We start from the raw sequence: 17,774 nt of genomic DNA, 5'->3' as shown, positions 1-17,774 counted from the left end.
CACAAAGCCCAACCGTCAGCTACATCCAGTCGTGTGACCAGGGACAGGCTACAGGCACTAAATGGCTAAGGGAGGAAAACGCCAACTTTCTTAAAGTGGCATTTTCAAAATTGTAATTTAATATCGGGCTTCACTATAAGTTAGAGTTTCTCATTACAATTCCAAAGGCGCCAAACATGAACTAATTAACTGCTCTCATTTGGAAATTACAGCTTATTAAACGTAATAAGGTAACTCCAATGTTATCCAATGGGAGGGGTACACCTTGCAGTAGTAAAAAAACAAATTTAGGAGATTTTCACTACCAGGACATATGAAACTCAAAAGTACATGTCCCATTATTAAAATATACTGCACCCTTCCCTCTGGACTGTTAGGGGCCTACCTTATGGATGAACTCTATGCATAAAAAAGAAAGGTTTGGGCATGTCCAAAGGTTTATTTTGCCAGTCGAAATGACAGTGTAAACTGCACACACAGGTTGCAATGGCAGGCCTGAAACATGTTTAAATGGCTAATTAAGTAGGTGGCACAGTCGGTGCTGCAGGCCCACTAGTAGCATTTAATTTACAGGTTCTCAGTACATTTAGTACCACTTTGCAAAGGCCTTAAAAGTAAATTAAATATGCCAATTGGGGATGAGCCAATGTTACCTTGTTTAACAGGAGAGCACAGGTACTTTAGAACTGGTTAATAGTGGTAGAGTGTGCAGTCCTAAGGCCAGCAAATACAAAAACATCAAAAATGGGAGAGGAAGGCAAAAAGTTTGTGAGAAAACCACCCTAAGGCTGACAGGTCTAACAATGACTACATGATTAAATATATGGATGGGTGAATATGTGAGCGAACAGCTGTACCAATGGCTCCAGTAATAATCAGTACATGGATAGGTCAATGAGTGCATTCATAGACAAATAACTAAGTATATGTCAAGTTCAGGCATGGATTATTGAAGGAAGGATGCTGAGATGGGCAGGGTCCTATTGTCAGAAGAAGATGTTGTCCTTGTCATCCACTGCTGTTCACTTATTTATCCATGCACAAATTCATCCATCCCTGCTCCTCCACTCATACATTGATCCATCCATACCTTCAGCCACTTGCCCCTTCTTCTCCTCTCGTACTTTGATCCATCCATACCTTCAATCACTTGCCCCTTCACAATTCCACATAGTGACCTGTCCATCCACCCAGCCACCCGTTGTTTCATTCTTTATTCTCCCACCCCACCCCAGACACACACACACACACACACACACACACTTGCACTACTGCACAAACAACCCAATCAAAGAAGCACTCCTAATAATACAAATCTAGGCCTTTCTCCTTTGGCAAGGGGGCACTTTTAATACTGCTCCTTAGGCTATTCTTTACAGAATGCATCCTACTAATGGACATTTGACATGCTTTGTTGGCTTTTGGTTTACATATATGGTAGATGTAATAATTTAAGGCCTGATGGATCAAATGGTTTTTCATATTCTGTGTCTGTGGATGAATGTGTTAATGCATGTTGATTTTCGGTTTGCACATTTTTAATGTATAATGTATATCTGAATAGTCAAATTAAATTTAAGTGGACTTATCACAGTTGGTTAAAATATGCATATTATGAACGCTAGAAATCATATATATGGTTTTAAATTTCATTTTGGGTCTTATGGATAATTAGCTGGAAAGAGACTTTTAGCATTCACTGCCTCACTTTGATATCTTCCGATTCTATATCCTCACATCCATAAATTATACAAAGTTTTTTTTTTTTTTTTAAATGTGTACCCTTATTTTTTTCCGTGATTGAAAATAGTTTTTCCATTCAACAGCCACCTGACCTACACCCAAGCACATCGATTTTGAGTGCATTACCTCCCCTTTGTCACCATGCAAACACGACTTACTCTGTACGTCTTCAGGGTAAGAAAATAACTGAAAGTGTTTGTGAACGCAGTTAGATTACCTTTTTACCTACCATGAATTTCCCACAAATTGCCGCCCTGCGTACGTTCACTCGCATGTTGCTTCCACCATACTGGCATGATTTTACGTGTGCATAATAGCATTTGGTAGTGCAAAATACCTCCTTTCCTGGCTTCTCCATACTGGCAGAATTTCAAGTGTGAGTAATTCAATTTGGTAGTGCAAAATGCCTCCTTTTCCTGATTAGGCATATCAGGAACGATTTTTTTGCCCGTGCAAAGTGCGCTATTTGTGAATTCCGGTTATTCGTAGGTGTACACATAACTATGTGGATCGCGCCCTGATTTAGATCTGGAAATGGCAGGTAGCAGCTGAATTTATTCCCTCCATTCTGAAAATTAGAATGTTATGGTCACTGGATATTGTGTGTATTTCAGATAAATCCGAGTGAATACATCGGCACCGAAAATGAGCCCTACATTCATAGGGCGCGTTTTTTAAATGGGCAGTAAAGGTTCAAGTTTCTACCTTTTTCTCATCAAGTGCTTTTCATTTGCAGGTGGCCAGATCAGCATTGACGTATTTCCAGAAGGCTGGGATAAAAGATACTGTTTGGGACTTCTTGCTGAGGAAGGATTCAAGATAATCTATTTCTTTGGTGATAAAACAATGCCTGTACGTATCTGTAGCTGTCAAAATATTAAGTATATCAGCATTTTTTACACACTGTTTTAGCATTACAAAGGTTATCAAGCTATTTATAAAACTTAATTTGTAGCTCCGTTAATTTCTCATGTGAGACAGATGGCAAGTGATTTTCCATACGCGAGTTGATGATGCTCGTATTGCGTGAGTGGGAGCATTACATGCCACGCAGATCTACCACTCCTACTGCAAGCGAGCAAAACCCATCAAGCTTGTTAATGTAAAATGTAATTGTTTGCTTGGATTATTAAAATAATTTCCAAAGAAAGAAGCCGGCATAATATGCTGGCCATCAATCTTACTGAAACTTAAAAATTCGGTAAATCTCAAAGTCCATGCCACGCCTCCATTCAGTACATTTTTCATAAGACTAACATATGACAAATATATGCGGTAGTTCTGGGGCATCTTGCCTTCCTAAAACCTCACACTGGAAAATGAGTGGATCAGATAATCTATTTTGTGATCCTGAAACATCGATGATCAAATAATAACTGAGGCAAGTCCATTTTTAGGGTTAAACCACAATCAGAAAAATAACCTTTTCAACAACTGTCTGCCAGTCTCCAAGGAGTTTTAGAGATCAACTTGAGGTAGGCACATAGCTAAACTTTTATCATAAGAGTAGGCATGTAAGTCATAGATAAGTTTGAAACTCAACCTTCTCCACCTGCATATTGTAGAGGGCTGAGTTAATTTTTACGCCTGACCCATCCTAGTGACTTTAGCAAGTACTTGAAACCAAAATATAAAGTTCAGATACTATTCCACAGTACATGTATGGTACTGAGCAGTGCTCCCTCGTTAAAAGTATTGCACCCCCGGTGAGAAGTGCTAGTAACCTACCTCGGAAAAATGCAAGTACTCAGTACATGACCGTATATGCCTATTTAAAGCACTGCCTTTAGCTGGTCTGTCACGTGGAAAATGTCCATTCAACGTAAATATCTTATGGACTGTTAGAAAACTCATGATTTCAACCGTTTATCAATCAGAGCGCCTCATAATGTCCCAAATTATATCCAATATGTGATTAATATTATTAATTTCTTCTAAATTCTTTCCCTCACCAAATATCCTGACATGAAATTCGCCAGGTAAGACCACTCTACCTCCAGGACCGTTTCAAGCAGCTCTGCAGCATCCTTAAACATTTGATCCAGACGAGTTAGTTAATCTAATATTATTCATGAACACATTCTACCTTAGTGTCTTAATTTAGCCGCCTTTGCCCTTTCCTGTCTCCACGGACTTCTTGGACTCTGGAAACTTCAACACGAGGCACTTCAGAGGCCCAATCATTCAAGCTGACCATCATGGCAGAGTGCCATATCTAGCAATGCATGCCAAAAATTCACCATTCTCCTGTTTTGGTGCCCAGACCATAATATTTCAGAAGAGAAAATTAATCATACTTAATCAGCGGCTCTCTTAATAGCTACTGTTGAGTGTGTTATGCACATGCCAAGGCAGGTAGGGTGTCATTTGGGCAACGCTACTTTTTCTACTGTTTCTTACTTTGTTTTTGAAAGACTGTGCTTCTAAATACTGTTTGGGGGAATCTGGGGCCTTTTTAATTGTTTTGAAAAAGTTTGTGCTGATCATTTTTACGGAGGAGTACGGAGGCCATTTTCGCTGTCTATTGGCATTGTGTTGGTGCATTACGAGCGAAGCACACACGTTTAAGTGACCCGCTCATTACTTTAATTTTTAGTCACCAACTTGGGGTTGTAGGGGACTTCTCAGATAGCGGGCTAGTCTTTCACCTCTCCCCTTTATTTGAGGATGGCCACAGGTCGGTTCTGCATACGTGAATTTAAGAGTACTCTCCCCTCTATTTTGTTGCAAGAGACTCTTGAACATATCGTAAATTATACTGTGCATATGAACCTGTCATTTCCCATGGTTAATATAGATTAGGGGTTTCTTTCCGGAACTCAATTTCGCCTTTTTTGGTGCTGGAGTTTTTGGCCATATTACAGTTACATATTGTGCTTGCCCTGACTAAGTCGCTGGTGAACTTGTCACAGCAACGAAACACATGTTGGCCTTATGATGTATCTGGGCTGGTTGAAGATTGTGATGCTTGCGAATAAAGGAGCTTTTGTTCATATGGAATGTTTCACACTAATCATTACAATTTTGATTGCTCGTGGGCTATTATATTGTTGGTAGAAACATTTCTGAGGTCCTTGATCTTATGTAGTCAATGCAGTATACTTCCCCCTATTTAGTAGTGTACATAACTACATCGTCCTAGCAAGTCAATGCATTTGAAATTATCGGGCAACTATCTGCTTCTTTAATTTGTTGCTGGAAAATAGTATGACCAACATTCACTACTTTTCTCTTTTCCAGAGAGTGTGAGGATTGATCCCAGTTTATGCTTGTTATAAACATAAGTAGCAGGAGGCGCAGCTGCTTCATGCACCCTGGTCTTTGAGTTTTGTCGCTAATACTGCTGTTCATATGGTATCCGTCTTCCTTATCTTGTGTAAACCTCATTATTCCCAGCATCACCATATATAGAGAATTCCTTTCTCCCCTGCTGGATAGCAGCAAGCCAGTAGCGCGTTACAGTCCTGATCGTACCTTCTTCAAACTAATGTAAAACAAAAACAATTTGTGACAGCAAATGGCTTAAGTGCAGTGTGATACAATAGTAAAAAGGCTATGATCTCATGAGACTATGAGAGGACAACAGACCGCAATGTAAGCACAGAGTTCGGACCCAAAACTCAAATGGTTAAATAGTACGTATAATTTTTAGGGTGTAAAGTGAACTAAAAATAACACCATGGATAATTGTTTAGTATCAGATCATAATAAGCTCATCCTACTAAAAATGCCTTCCTTTAAAAAAGAAGAAAATGCATGCCAACTATTCTATTCCTTAACATACTACAGTCCTGTACCAGTCCACCAACAGCTATTGGCTAATTATTTTTTCTCAATAGTCATGAATTACAGAGTTCTTACAGCAGTATTAATATTCGACCGATTGCAGTTATTACTTAATATCATCTGAAAAATCTAGTTCAAAAGTACACTTATTTCCTCATCAAGGTTGAAAGCACCAGGGTGTTTACGCTGCAGAAACACTAGATCTTCAGCTTTCAAATTATCTAGTTTTAAGACTGAGGGCTGATTTACAAAGGGCATCTGCACTGATGGGAGGGGTTCCACACTCATCACAAGGGCCCACACTAGTGGCGGGACTTCTGCAATGAGAAACTGCAGTGTAGAGGTCCCCCCCACTAGTGCGGGCCTCCTGCCACAACTGCAGGGCCTCTGCCACAAGTGCAGAGGCCCTTTGTTAATCGGACCCTCTATTTCCACCACTTATATCATGTTTGATAGACCCCAGGGGATCGGCTTGCCCCCACGTTACTACACGTTACTACAGGTAGCTCAAAGTCTGGTTACTCTTGTAGGCCTCCTCTAATTCGAAATGCTCAACAAATCTCCCTCTTAGGTTTTCTTGACTCAAAGAACTCTAATTGGTTTTCTTCCCCAGGGTAAAAATTCAACAAGCTAAATGTTGCATAATGTAGCTTTCATAACTGCCTTGCCACTCATAATAATTAGTCCATGAATACTGTAACTTTCACAAGTAGGCCCAATCCATCACCACATTAACATCTCCAAAGTGTAAGTGTGCTAAAATTGTGCTAAAAATTAAGAGTTGCATAAGATTCCACTCTTCTGCAATATAAGCTGTAGTAAATCACACCTGCTCGATCTGGGATGGTGGCATCAGAATGTTTTCAAGGGCAGACTCCTAGGTGGGGTCCTTAGAAACTTCAGTGCTGTCACTTCAGGTCAGTACTGACTGCATTATGCTAGTGAGCTTTTTCTTGCACACCCTCCTTGCTGTTAAAAAGTTGTCAGCATTTCAACCTGGTAATAATGTGTATTTGTGTGTTTGAGCTAGCAGGAAATATCAGTGTGTGTGTCAGAAGCATAATTACTTTAATTGTAAATGCATTTGTTTATCTCCGGTACCACACCCCTCTGTTAAACTATCATCTGTCCTACAGCAGAGATTTCACACTACCTGTTCCCAAAACACATTCCAAAGCTCAACCATGCCTCTACCCTGACTCAAACGGTTCTCCATTACACATATCACGTGCATGCTCTCACCCTCCACCCTTACAGCTTTTGTTACCACAATAGACATCACCACACTCCTCATATCCAGCATGACAGTTATCTCACAACTCCCTCAAATACTCATCTCTGTCTCTCCCTCGCAAAATAGAGCTTTTACAACTCGTCAGATTAGATCTGCTTTCACTTCCCTTCTCGAGCTTGTTTAAGTTGATCCAAGCATTCAAGATTTGCAAAGCCAGCCAAGTTATCCTATTCGCCCCAGAAATAAAATATATATATGTTCGATGAATCTGTTGCTGCAGATACACATGCTGTGCATATCCCGCCATCTAGTGTTGGGCTTTGAGTGTTACAAGTTGTTTTTCTTCGAAGAAGTCTTTTCGAGTCACGAGATCGAGGGACTCCTCCCCTTTCGGCTCCATTGCGCATGGGCGTCGACTCCATCTTAGATTGTTTTCTTTCCGCCATCTGGTTCGGACGTGTTCCTCTTCGCTCCGTGTTTCGGTTCGGAAAGTTTATTAAATCTCAATGGTATTGTTTGCGTTCGGTATTGGTTTAGTTATCACAGATCGACACCGAATTAAAGAAGAGCTCCGGTAGCCCTTCGGGGCTTCTATCCCCCGGCGGGGCCTGGTCGGCCCGACCGCGTGCGTCTTCAAGGCTCATGGAACGGACCCCATTCCGCTTCTGCCCCGAATGCTACAACAAGTATCCTTACACAGATCAACATCTGGTCTGTAATTTGTGTTTGTCCCCCGAACACAAAGAGGATACTTGCGAGGCCTGTCGGGCATTTCAGTCGAAGAAAACGCTACGGGACCGGAGAGCACGAAGGCTTCAAATGGCATCGGAGCCGTCAGGACACCACGACGTCGAAGAAGAGGAGACTTTCTCCATTGCTGACTCGGACTCAGACGACGAAAACCGTGTGTAAACCAGCCCCGGCCAAAACTCACGCCAAAATCATGAAGGCCCAGGGTACGCCACCGCCGGCAGGCCATGGCTTAACCCGTAAAATCGGTGACCAACCATCGGCACCGAAAAAGGGCACACATGTGTCGAAGTCATCCGACTGCGGTCGCGATCCTGGCACAGAGTATACTCGCCACTGAGAACCTGGCTCCGACCAAACTCAACATCGAGATACTGGCTCCGACCAAAGTCGGCACCGAGAGATCGGCACCCCGAAACCGAAAAAAGTGGCTTCGGAGCCGAAAAAGACGGTTGGAAAAGTTTCGGTACAGAAACACCCAGCTTTGGAGCCGAAAACAAGCTCCTACTCCGAAGAACAAGGCCTTTCAGCACAACTACAAGGCCATAAATTTGGACAAGAGCTAGAAGCGGGGGAGCCAGATTATACACAAAGAAGGCTCCATATTCAAAAGGAAACAGGGTAAATAAGAACTCTACCTCCTATTAAGATGAGAAGGAAACTTGTTTTCCAAGACACAGAAAAACAACCAAAAGCAAAAGTGGCAAAAGAAGTAACTCCACCTCGTTCTTCACCACACCACTCACCGCAACTGTCACCAATTGCAACCCCCCCCTATGATGCAATCTCCAATGCACACAGGGATGAGCCAGGATGACCCAGATGCATGGGATCTATATGATGCACCAGTATCAGACAATAGTCCAGACTGCTACCCAGCAAGGCCATCACCACCTGAAGACAGTACTGCTTACACGCAGGTGGTATCCAGAGCAGCTGCTTTTCATAATGTGGTACTGCACGCTGAACCCATTGAGGATGACTTTTTATTTAATACTTTGTCTTCAACACAGTCAGTACCAAAGTCTTCCAATGTTACCAGGGCTGTTGAAACACGCGAAACAAGTATTTCAAGAGCCCGTCAAAGGCAGAGCCATCACACCTAGGGTGGAGAAAAAGTACAAGCCTCCCCCTACAGACCCTGTGTACATCACGCAACAACTGACACCTGACTCAGTGGTAGTAGGCGCAGCACGTAAAAGGGCTAATTCACACACCTCTGGAGATGCACCACCACCGACAAAGAAAGTCGAAAGTTTGATGCAGCAGGGAAGAGAGTTGCAGCACAGGCAGCCAATCAATGGCGCATTGCCAATTCACAAGCTTTATTGTCAAGATATGACAGAGCTCATTGGGATGAAATGCAGCACTTTATAGAACATCTTCCCAAGGAGTTTCAAAAGCGTGCACAACAAGTGGTGGAGGAGGGCCAAAGTATCTCCAACAACGAGTTACGATCGGCAATGGATGCAGTGGACACAGCCGCAAGAACTGTGAATACAGCGGTCACTATTCGGAGACACGCATGGCTACGCACCTCCGGATTTAAGCCAGAGATCCAACAGGCTGTGCTTAATATGCCTTTTAATGGACAGCAGTTGTTTGGGCCGGAGGTGGACACAGCTATAGAGAAGCTGAAGAAGGACACTGATACGGCCAAGGCCATGGGCGCGCTCTAGTCCCCATAGAGCAGAGGCACATTTAGGAAGACACAATTTAGAGGGGGGTTTCGGGCCCAAAGCACAGAACCCTCAACCTCACAAGCCAGACCCACATACCAGGGCCATTATCAAAGAGGAGGCTTTCGGGGACAATACAGAGGTGGACAGTTCCCTAAAACTAGAGGAAAGTTCCAAAGACACCTCAAACTAAACAGTGACTTCAGTGTCACAAATCCCCAACACACAACACCAGTGGGGGAGAGACTCACAGATTATTAAAAAAATTGGGAGGAAATAACAACAGAACGTGGGTCCTAGCCATTATCCAACATGGTTATTGCATAGAATTCATACAATTACCACCAAATGTGCCTCCAAGGAAACAACAACATGTCCAAACAACACTTGGATCTATTACAACTAGAAGTCCAAGCGTTATTACATAAAGAGGCAATAGAACTAGTACCCAAACATCAGAAAGGAACAGGTGTCTACTCCCTGTATTTTCTAATACCAAAAAAGGACAAAACTCTGAGGCCCATATTAGATCTCAGAACATTAAATATTTATATCAAATCAGATCACTTTCACATGGTGACACTTCAAGACGTAATTCCATTGCTCAAACAACAAAACTACATGTCAACATTAGACCTCAAGGATGCTTACTTCCATATACCTATACATCCTTCCTACAGGAAATACTTAAGGTTTGTAATCCAAGGAGTACATTACCAATTCAAAGTGTTACCATTCGGGATAACAACAGGACCAAGGGTATTTACAAAATGCCTTGCAGTAGTAGCTGCACATATCAGAAGACAGCACATACACGCGTTCCCGTATCTAGACGATTGGTTAATCAAGACCAACACTCAGGAACAGTGTCTTCAACACACAAAATATGTCATAGAAACCCTTCACAAACTAGGGTTCTCACTAAACTACCAAAAATCACACTTACAGCCGTGTCAAATACAACAATACTTAGGAGCAACAATCAACACAAAAAAAGGGATTGCCACTCCAAGTCCACAAAGGGTACAAGCATTCCAATACGTAATACAAAGCATGCACCAAAACCAAAAGTGTCAGGTAAAATTAGTGATGAAACTACTAGGCATGATGTCCTCGTGCATAGCCATTGTCCCAAACGCAAGATTACACATGCGGCCCTTGCAACAGTGCCTAGCAACACAATGGACACAAGCACAGGGTCAACTTCAAGATCTAATGTTGATAGACCGCCAAACACACACCTCGCTTCAATGGTGGAATCCTGTAAATTTAAACCAAGGGCGGCCTTTCCAAGACCCAGTGCCTCAAGACGTGATCACAACAGATGCTTCCATGGTAGGGTGGGGAGCACACCTCCACCAACACAGCATCCAGGGACAATGGGACACTCAGCAGAAACAACTTCATATAAATCAGCTAGAACTACTAGCAGTGTTTCTAGCGTTGAAAGCATTTCAACCACTAATAGCCCACAAACACATTCTTGTCAAAACAGACAACATGACAACAATGTATTACTTAAACAAACAGGGAGGCACACACTCATCACAACTGTGTCTCTTAGCACATAAGATTTGGCATTGGGCGATTCACAATCACATTCGCCTAATAGCGCAATACATCCCAAGAATTCAAAACCAGTTGGCAGACAATCTCAGTCGAGATCACCAACAAATCCACGAATGGGACATTCATCCCCAGATACTGCAAACCTACTTCCAAAACTCAGGAACACCGCAAATAGATCTATTTGCAACAAAAGAAAACGCAAAATGCCAAAACTTCGCATCCAGGTACCCACAGCCTCACTCCAAGGGCAATGCGTTATGGATGAGTTGGTCAGGGATATTTGCTTACGCTTTTCCCCCTCTCCCACTCCTTCCGTATCTAGTAAACAAATTGAGTCAAAACAAACTCAAACTAATACTAATAGCACCAACTTGGGCACAACAACCTTGGTACACAACACTACTAGACCTGTCAGTAGTGCCTCATATCAAACTACCAAACAGACCAGATCTGTTAACTCAACACAAACAGCAGATCAGACACCCGAATCCAGCATCGCTCAATCTAGCAATCTGGCTCCTGAAGTCTTAGAATTCGGACTTCTAGACCTTACACAAGAATGTATGGAGGTCATCAAACAGGCTAGAAAACTTACTACAAGACATTGCTACGCAAATAAACGGAAACGATTTGTTTATTACTGTCATAATAATCCAATTCAACCATTACACGCGTCCGCAAAAAATATTGTAAGCTACTTACTACATTTACAAAAATCTAAGTTAGCTTTTTCATCCATTAAAATACATCTCACAGCAATTTCTGCCTATCTGCAAATTACACATTCAACTTCACTATTTAGAATCCCAGTCATAAAAGCATTTATGGAGGGTCTAAAAAGGATCATTCCACCAAGAACACCTCCAGTTCCTTCGTGGAACCTCAATATTGTATTAACACGACTCATGGGTCCACCATTCGAACCCATGCACTTTTGTGAGATGCAATACTTAACCTGGAAAATAGCCTTCCTAATAGCCATCACACCTCTCAGGAGAGTAAGTGAAATACAAGCCTTTACCATACAGGAACCCCTTATACAAATACACAGCATAAAGTGGTTCTACGCACAAATCCCAAATTTTTGCCAAAAGTTATATCACCGTTCCACTTAAACCAAACAGTGGAACTCCCAGTGTTTTTTCCAGACCCAGACTCTGTAGTTGAAAGAGCATTACATACTTTAGAAATAAAAAGAGCACTAATGTATTACATTGATATAACCAAACAGTTTCGCAAAACAAAACAATTGTTTGTAGCTTTCCAAAAACCTCATGCAGGAAATCCAATATCCAAACAAGGCATTGCCAGATGGATAGTTAAGTGTATTCAAACCTGTTATGTTAAAGCAAAGAGAGAACTGCCTATGACACCAAAGGCACACTCCACTAGAAAGAAAGGCGCCACCATGGCCTTTCTAGGAAATATACCAATGACAGAAATCTGTAAGGCAGCCACATGGTCTACGCCTCAAACATTCACTAAACATTACTGTGTGGATGTGTTAACAACACAACAAGCCACAGTAGGACAAGAAGTATTAAGAACATTATTTCATACAACTTCAACTCCTACAGGCTAAACCACCGCTTTTGGGGAGATAACTGCTTACTAGTCTATGCAAAGCATGTGTATCTGCAGCTACACATGCCATCGAACTGAAAATTTCACTTACCCAGTGTACATCTGTTCGTGGCATGAGACGCTGCAGGTTCACATGCGCCCTCCCCGGGAGCCTGTAGCCGTTATAAGTTCATAAAAATAAAACTTGTAAATTTGTAAATATATCACTTTTAGTCACATTATGTACATATATACTTACTCCATTGCATGGGCACTTTTACTATATACACAACTCCTACCTCACCCTCTGCGGGGAAAACAATCTAAGATGGAGTCGACGCCCATGCGCAATGGAGCCGAAAGGGGAGGAGTCCCTCGATCTCGTTACTCGAAAAAACTTCTTTGAAGAAAAACAACTTGTAACACTCCGAGCCCAACACTAGATGGCGGGATATGCACAGCATGTGAATCTGCAGCGTCTTTTTTTTTTTTTTTTTTTTTAATGATGGTGCCACCCCCCATGTCCGCGCACAGGCTATGAACCTAATTACCTCTATGCCATTTCAACCTGCAGGTCCAAGACCAGACACAAAAAAATAGCAACATTTTGAGTATTTGGTCAAATCATAAAACATTTTAGCAAAGTACTGCTGCAGATTCGGATGATTCAACATAGTTGGTCTGTTGCACCAAACAATACCCAACGGTGGACCTTAGGAGGGATCTTGGTATGCAAAGGAAGGTTCATAACACAGGGGGAGAGCAAAGAGGGGAGATTGTATGGTTTGGTTTCTATCTGTGAGCATGACAGGTTTCAGCCTTAAACACATCTGCTCAGAAAAAAGCTGGCTATGAATCTGGTTGATGATTCAACCAAGGGATCGTCCCAGTAAGTGAAGGGCTTTCTAAATTTTTTACACCATCATTTTGTGTGTGATTGATAACCACCTTTGTGAAAAATCTTGTTCCTTTACTCCCAGGGAGGCATATTACATTGGTGCACAATCTACCTATCATGTGCTGGTGTGCAAATGTGTGAACATTACCTTTAGATGAAGGTGTGTGTCATCCGCAAATAATTCATAATAGAAGCCATAGGAGGAGGTAATGTTGCCAGAAAGGTGTTACTAAGATAAAAAGTAGAAAACTAAAATGACCGGGGAGGAAAATTGGGGGAACACTCACTGATAGAATGAGGGCAGAGAGTGCAGAGAGCACCAGGAGATAAACAGGAACCAAACACAGGTATATGGAGAACCAGTTCAGAATTGCACTGATGGTACTCATAAAACCAAAATAAACCAATATGAAGGGGTGGTGAACAACTCAGAATATTACTCAGAGATCAAGAAGGGTGAGAATGGGTTGGAATTTGGCAAGCTTGCTGAGAAGATGTTGCTTGAGTGCAGTCATGTCAAGTCATGTAGATTTGGAGAGGGCACTATCACCAGGGAGGGTAACCTAACACTGAGCAGGTGTGAGCCTAGCCAAACCTAGGACTTAGTTGAATCACTCAAAAAGCCAGATTGTCCGCTTTTTGCAGAATTGAAGGAATGAGGGGGAGACTCTTATGTGTAGTGGCAGGTCGTTCAAGGAACAATGTAGGAGAAGGCTCCACTGCAGGATCTGGATTTCCAAATGCTTGGGATGTGCAAGTGGGAATCTGGCTGAGCAGTGGTTTCTGGAAGGTTTTTGAAAGCAAATGTGATTATTGGGGTATGCTGGACCAGTGTTATGTAGTGCTTTAAAAGTGTGGATGAGAAGTTTGAATTGTGCTCGTTTATGTATGCGGAGCCAGTGGAGCTCCTTCAGGTGTGGTGTGGTGTGATGTGTGTATGGCTTGGAAGGTTGAGAGTCATTCTGGCTGCCGCGTTCTAAATGTTCTGCAGCCTTCTGGTGAGTTTTTTGTTACTATCGGTATAGAATGTGTTCCTGTAGACCAGCGTATTTGTGACAAGGGCATGCATGACTGAGGGTGATGATTGGGAGCCATTGAAAATCTTCCTCCGCATTTTCAGGGTGTGGGCGCATGAGGCGGTGACAGAGTTCACTAGGGCAGACTTGTCAAATTTGCTGTCAATGATAAGTTCCTGGGGTGGGTTTTGTTCCTGGCACTGTTGGCCACCAGATGGAATCCCACAGTGAGGTGCTCATCCCTAAGATCACAATTTCAGTCTTGATGGTGTTCAGCTTTAGGCAGTCTTAATCCGGTGGCCAATTTAACTTACGCAGGCATTGAACTTGATCCGGGCACTGGGTGTCTTGGCTGTGTGGGAGAAAATGAGTTGTGTGCTGTTAGTGTAGGAGGGGACGGTAATATTGTGAGAGTGGATGATGCTGGTTAGAGCATGTATGCATTACAGAGGGTCGACTCTGGGAGGATCCTTGTGGAACTCCGCAGATGAGTTTGCTGGAGTCCAAAGTGTACGGGGCCAGGCTGACTGACTGGGTTGCTGCAGTCAGGAAGGACCAGATCCATCGGAGATGTGTGTCCTTGGATTCTGATGTCTTTGGATGAGAACCATGTCAAATTTTGTGGAGAGGTCCAAGAGGATGAAGGTCTCCATGTCTCCTCTGTCCAGACCTCTGTTCAGAGTCATGCGGATGTCATCTGTGGCGGCGATTTGGACAGTTTCTGTGCTGGGATTGGATCTGAATACAGTCTGAGTGGAATAGAGGAGTTGGTGGTCATTGAGATATTTGATGAAATGTCTGTTGATGATTTTCTCTAATACTTTGTCTGGGAATGGTAGCAGGGAGATTTGACTGTAGTTTGGCAGCGTTGAAAGGTCCATGGAGGATTTCTTCAGCCATGGGAGACAGTTGTGTGTTTCCAAGCATCTGGAAAGGTCGCAGAAGAAGTGGAGGTATTCAGAACAAGTGTGAGCATGTCATTGATGGGTTAGAGCCCTCTGGAAAAGGCGTGGTGGGGACGGGTCTTATGGGGCCAATGAGTGAATGGCAGCAGAATCTTTTGGGGTGATAACTGGCCATGTGGTTAGCACTGGGTCTTTGGATAAGGAGTTTTGCAAGGTCTGTCTTGTCCGGTTGGTTGACGTTGCTGTAAATGGTGGTGATTTTGTTGTTGAAGAATTGAGAATTTCTGAAGAATTTATAGATTGTTGCAGAGGTCATGTGAGGGGGTGATGTAGTTGGATGCAGCAGTTGGTGAGGTGAAGTCCTTCACAATGGTGAATATTTCTTTGCTTCTGTTGGTGCTGACATCGATATGGTCTGCCAGCTCTGCAAGTTTGGTGGTCTCAGTCATTTGGTGGTAATAGCTCAAGTAAGTTTTTAACATGCTTCTGTCTGTATTGTCCCGGATCATTCTCCATTTGCACTCCAGTTGTTTGAATAGTGATAGTCTGAGTGGAGAGGAATATGCAGCATCCATATTTTGAGGTGAGTGTTTACATGCCAGACATTAATGACTCTTCATGTAGAAGGGGAGTTGAAATACTGGATAATGGTAATAGTGAGCTGTACCATTGGAGATCTAAAGCATTGTCGAAAGGTACCAGTGAGGCATAGACTAACAAGGTCAGAGAGGCAAAATAGCACTTTAGGAATTCATCCTTAATTGTTTTGGAGATGAAGGAGTAAGATGGGTCACAAGAGGGACTGTCGGCCCTCGCTATTGGGTTAAGCTGGGAAAGGAGGGGGGAAGCAGGCAAGAAGAAAAACATTCAAATAGAAAGGGAAGAGGAGAGTTATGACTGATAGGGCAGTAAAGTAGATCCAGAGTATGTTACTAGTAAGGATGAATTTGAAGTTGAATTAGAAAGTGAAGTTAGAAGTTCTTCTGCACAGTGGAATAAGAATATCAGAGTCGAGGGTCTTGTGTGTGGGGCAGCTCCTGGTGCATAGAAAAAGTGTGATGATGAGCCATCTTGACCCATTTAATTCTTGTGTCAAGGTACAGAGGTACTGGACATAGAGCTCAAGGCATTTGGATAGCATAAGACGTCCCTCATCTGCAGAGGTTAATGTGCCTTTGTAATATTTTACAATCTGTGCAGACAAGCGAAGGAAAACACTGTAACTACGAATATTAATTAGTCTTACAAGGTACAATAAAAAGATTTGGCAACATCAATTGGAATATATAAAAGACAATTCCCTTTAGACAAGATTAAAAAAAGTATCGGTGCATTTAATCTGGTCCCTGATACTTTGAAGACAGAATCATTAAGCACTTGAGGTCTGATTTGAAGATCAGGGGATGGGTTCCCCTGTCACAAACGTGACGTTTATCCTGTCCTCCTTATTAAAGTGCATTATATCCAACGGTACCTGTAATAGGACAGACGAGATATCCTTCATGCTTGTGATGGTGACCCACCCACCGAACTCAAATTCAGGCCCTTAGTCATGGCTCCTCATTTTACATCAATACCTTCCGTTGTTTCTTTTTGCAGGGAGGCAATGACTACGAGATCTATGCTGACCCAAGAACAGTGGGCTATTCAGTAGCATCGCCAGAGGACACGAAACGGACCTGTGAAGAGCTTTTTTTCAAATGAATTCCTCCCTCAGACTCCGTGAAGTGTTCCTTTTAACTTGGAAATGAAGCTGAAATGAAATGAAATGGAGGAATAAAAATAGACATCTGCACCTAAATGTCGTATTTAAATATAAATATGTTAACAGGTACACAATGGGATTCTACTACCAGAACTGGGAATTACTGGAACACAGCAAATAAAGTTTTGCGTTGGTCTTCCTCATAAGCTGCCTTTGTGCTAGCTTGATATTTATGTCGCAAGGCCCAGTGTCGGTCTTTTTACAACATTGTTCGTAAGTTTGTATGTATATTTTAAAAATATTGTCGCAGTATCCTCTACTTACGATTGCTGATAAATAAAAATATTAACTTTTCATTTATGGTTTTGTACGTTGTGGTTTTTAGATTTCATTGAAAATCAAAGGCAGCTTCGCCAATTTACTAAATGTGTTTATCTGCTTAATAATCCATCTCCAGAGTGTGAAATGCATTTCTGCAAATCTGTTCTTTATATTATCAAAACGTAAGCTTCAGACATATAATTCATATGAAAAGTGCTTTTACATTTCAACGTCGTCTATTTGGTGTGTAGTTTTCATTTGTGTCAGATTTTATTTTGTGCTCAATACAGTTATGGTAATCTGTTATATTGTACTATTTCTCTACTTCTTCATGCTATTATTGTGGTCCTTGAAGAGCTCTCCTGGGTTGTTTAGCAAGAAGAATACCCTGTTTTTGTTGTGTATGGATGATTGGGAAGGGTCTATTTAGGTGTGGTTAGACATCTAAGACGTTTGACCTGTTGTTTCAGTATATAAAGGGTGGGATTTGGGTCGTCATTCTTCCTCCTTTGCAGTAGGACTTTGTCAGTCACGTCATGGATAACCTAGCAGGGCATTTATCTCTTACCTTCATGATGGTTGTTGGGTGTATCATTTGGCATCAC

General features: G+C 42.2%; 1 protein-coding gene across 1 annotated transcript in view; it reads left to right on the top strand.

Moving 5' to 3' along the window:
- Positions 1–17,208, top strand: part of PMM2 (phosphomannomutase 2) — a 168,441-nt gene extending 151,233 nt beyond the window's left edge. The window contains exons 7-8 of the mRNA XM_069210533.1: positions 2,480–2,595; positions 16,743–17,208. Of these exons, the coding sequence (XP_069066634.1) occupies positions 2,480–2,595; positions 16,743–16,847 (221 nt within the window). The 3' untranslated portion in view covers positions 16,848–17,208. The remainder of the gene's footprint in view (positions 1–2,479; positions 2,596–16,742) is intronic.
- The last annotated feature ends 566 nt before the right edge of the window (positions 17,209–17,774 follow it).

This window comes from Pleurodeles waltl, chromosome 10 (assembly GCF_031143425.1).
Source record: "Pleurodeles waltl isolate 20211129_DDA chromosome 10, aPleWal1.hap1.20221129, whole genome shotgun sequence".
In the NCBI taxonomy this organism is placed as follows: domain Eukaryota; kingdom Metazoa; phylum Chordata; class Amphibia; order Caudata; family Salamandridae; genus Pleurodeles; species Pleurodeles waltl.
Note: the sequence above shows the minus strand (reverse complement) of the source record. Positions and strands in the feature narration are given on the sequence as shown.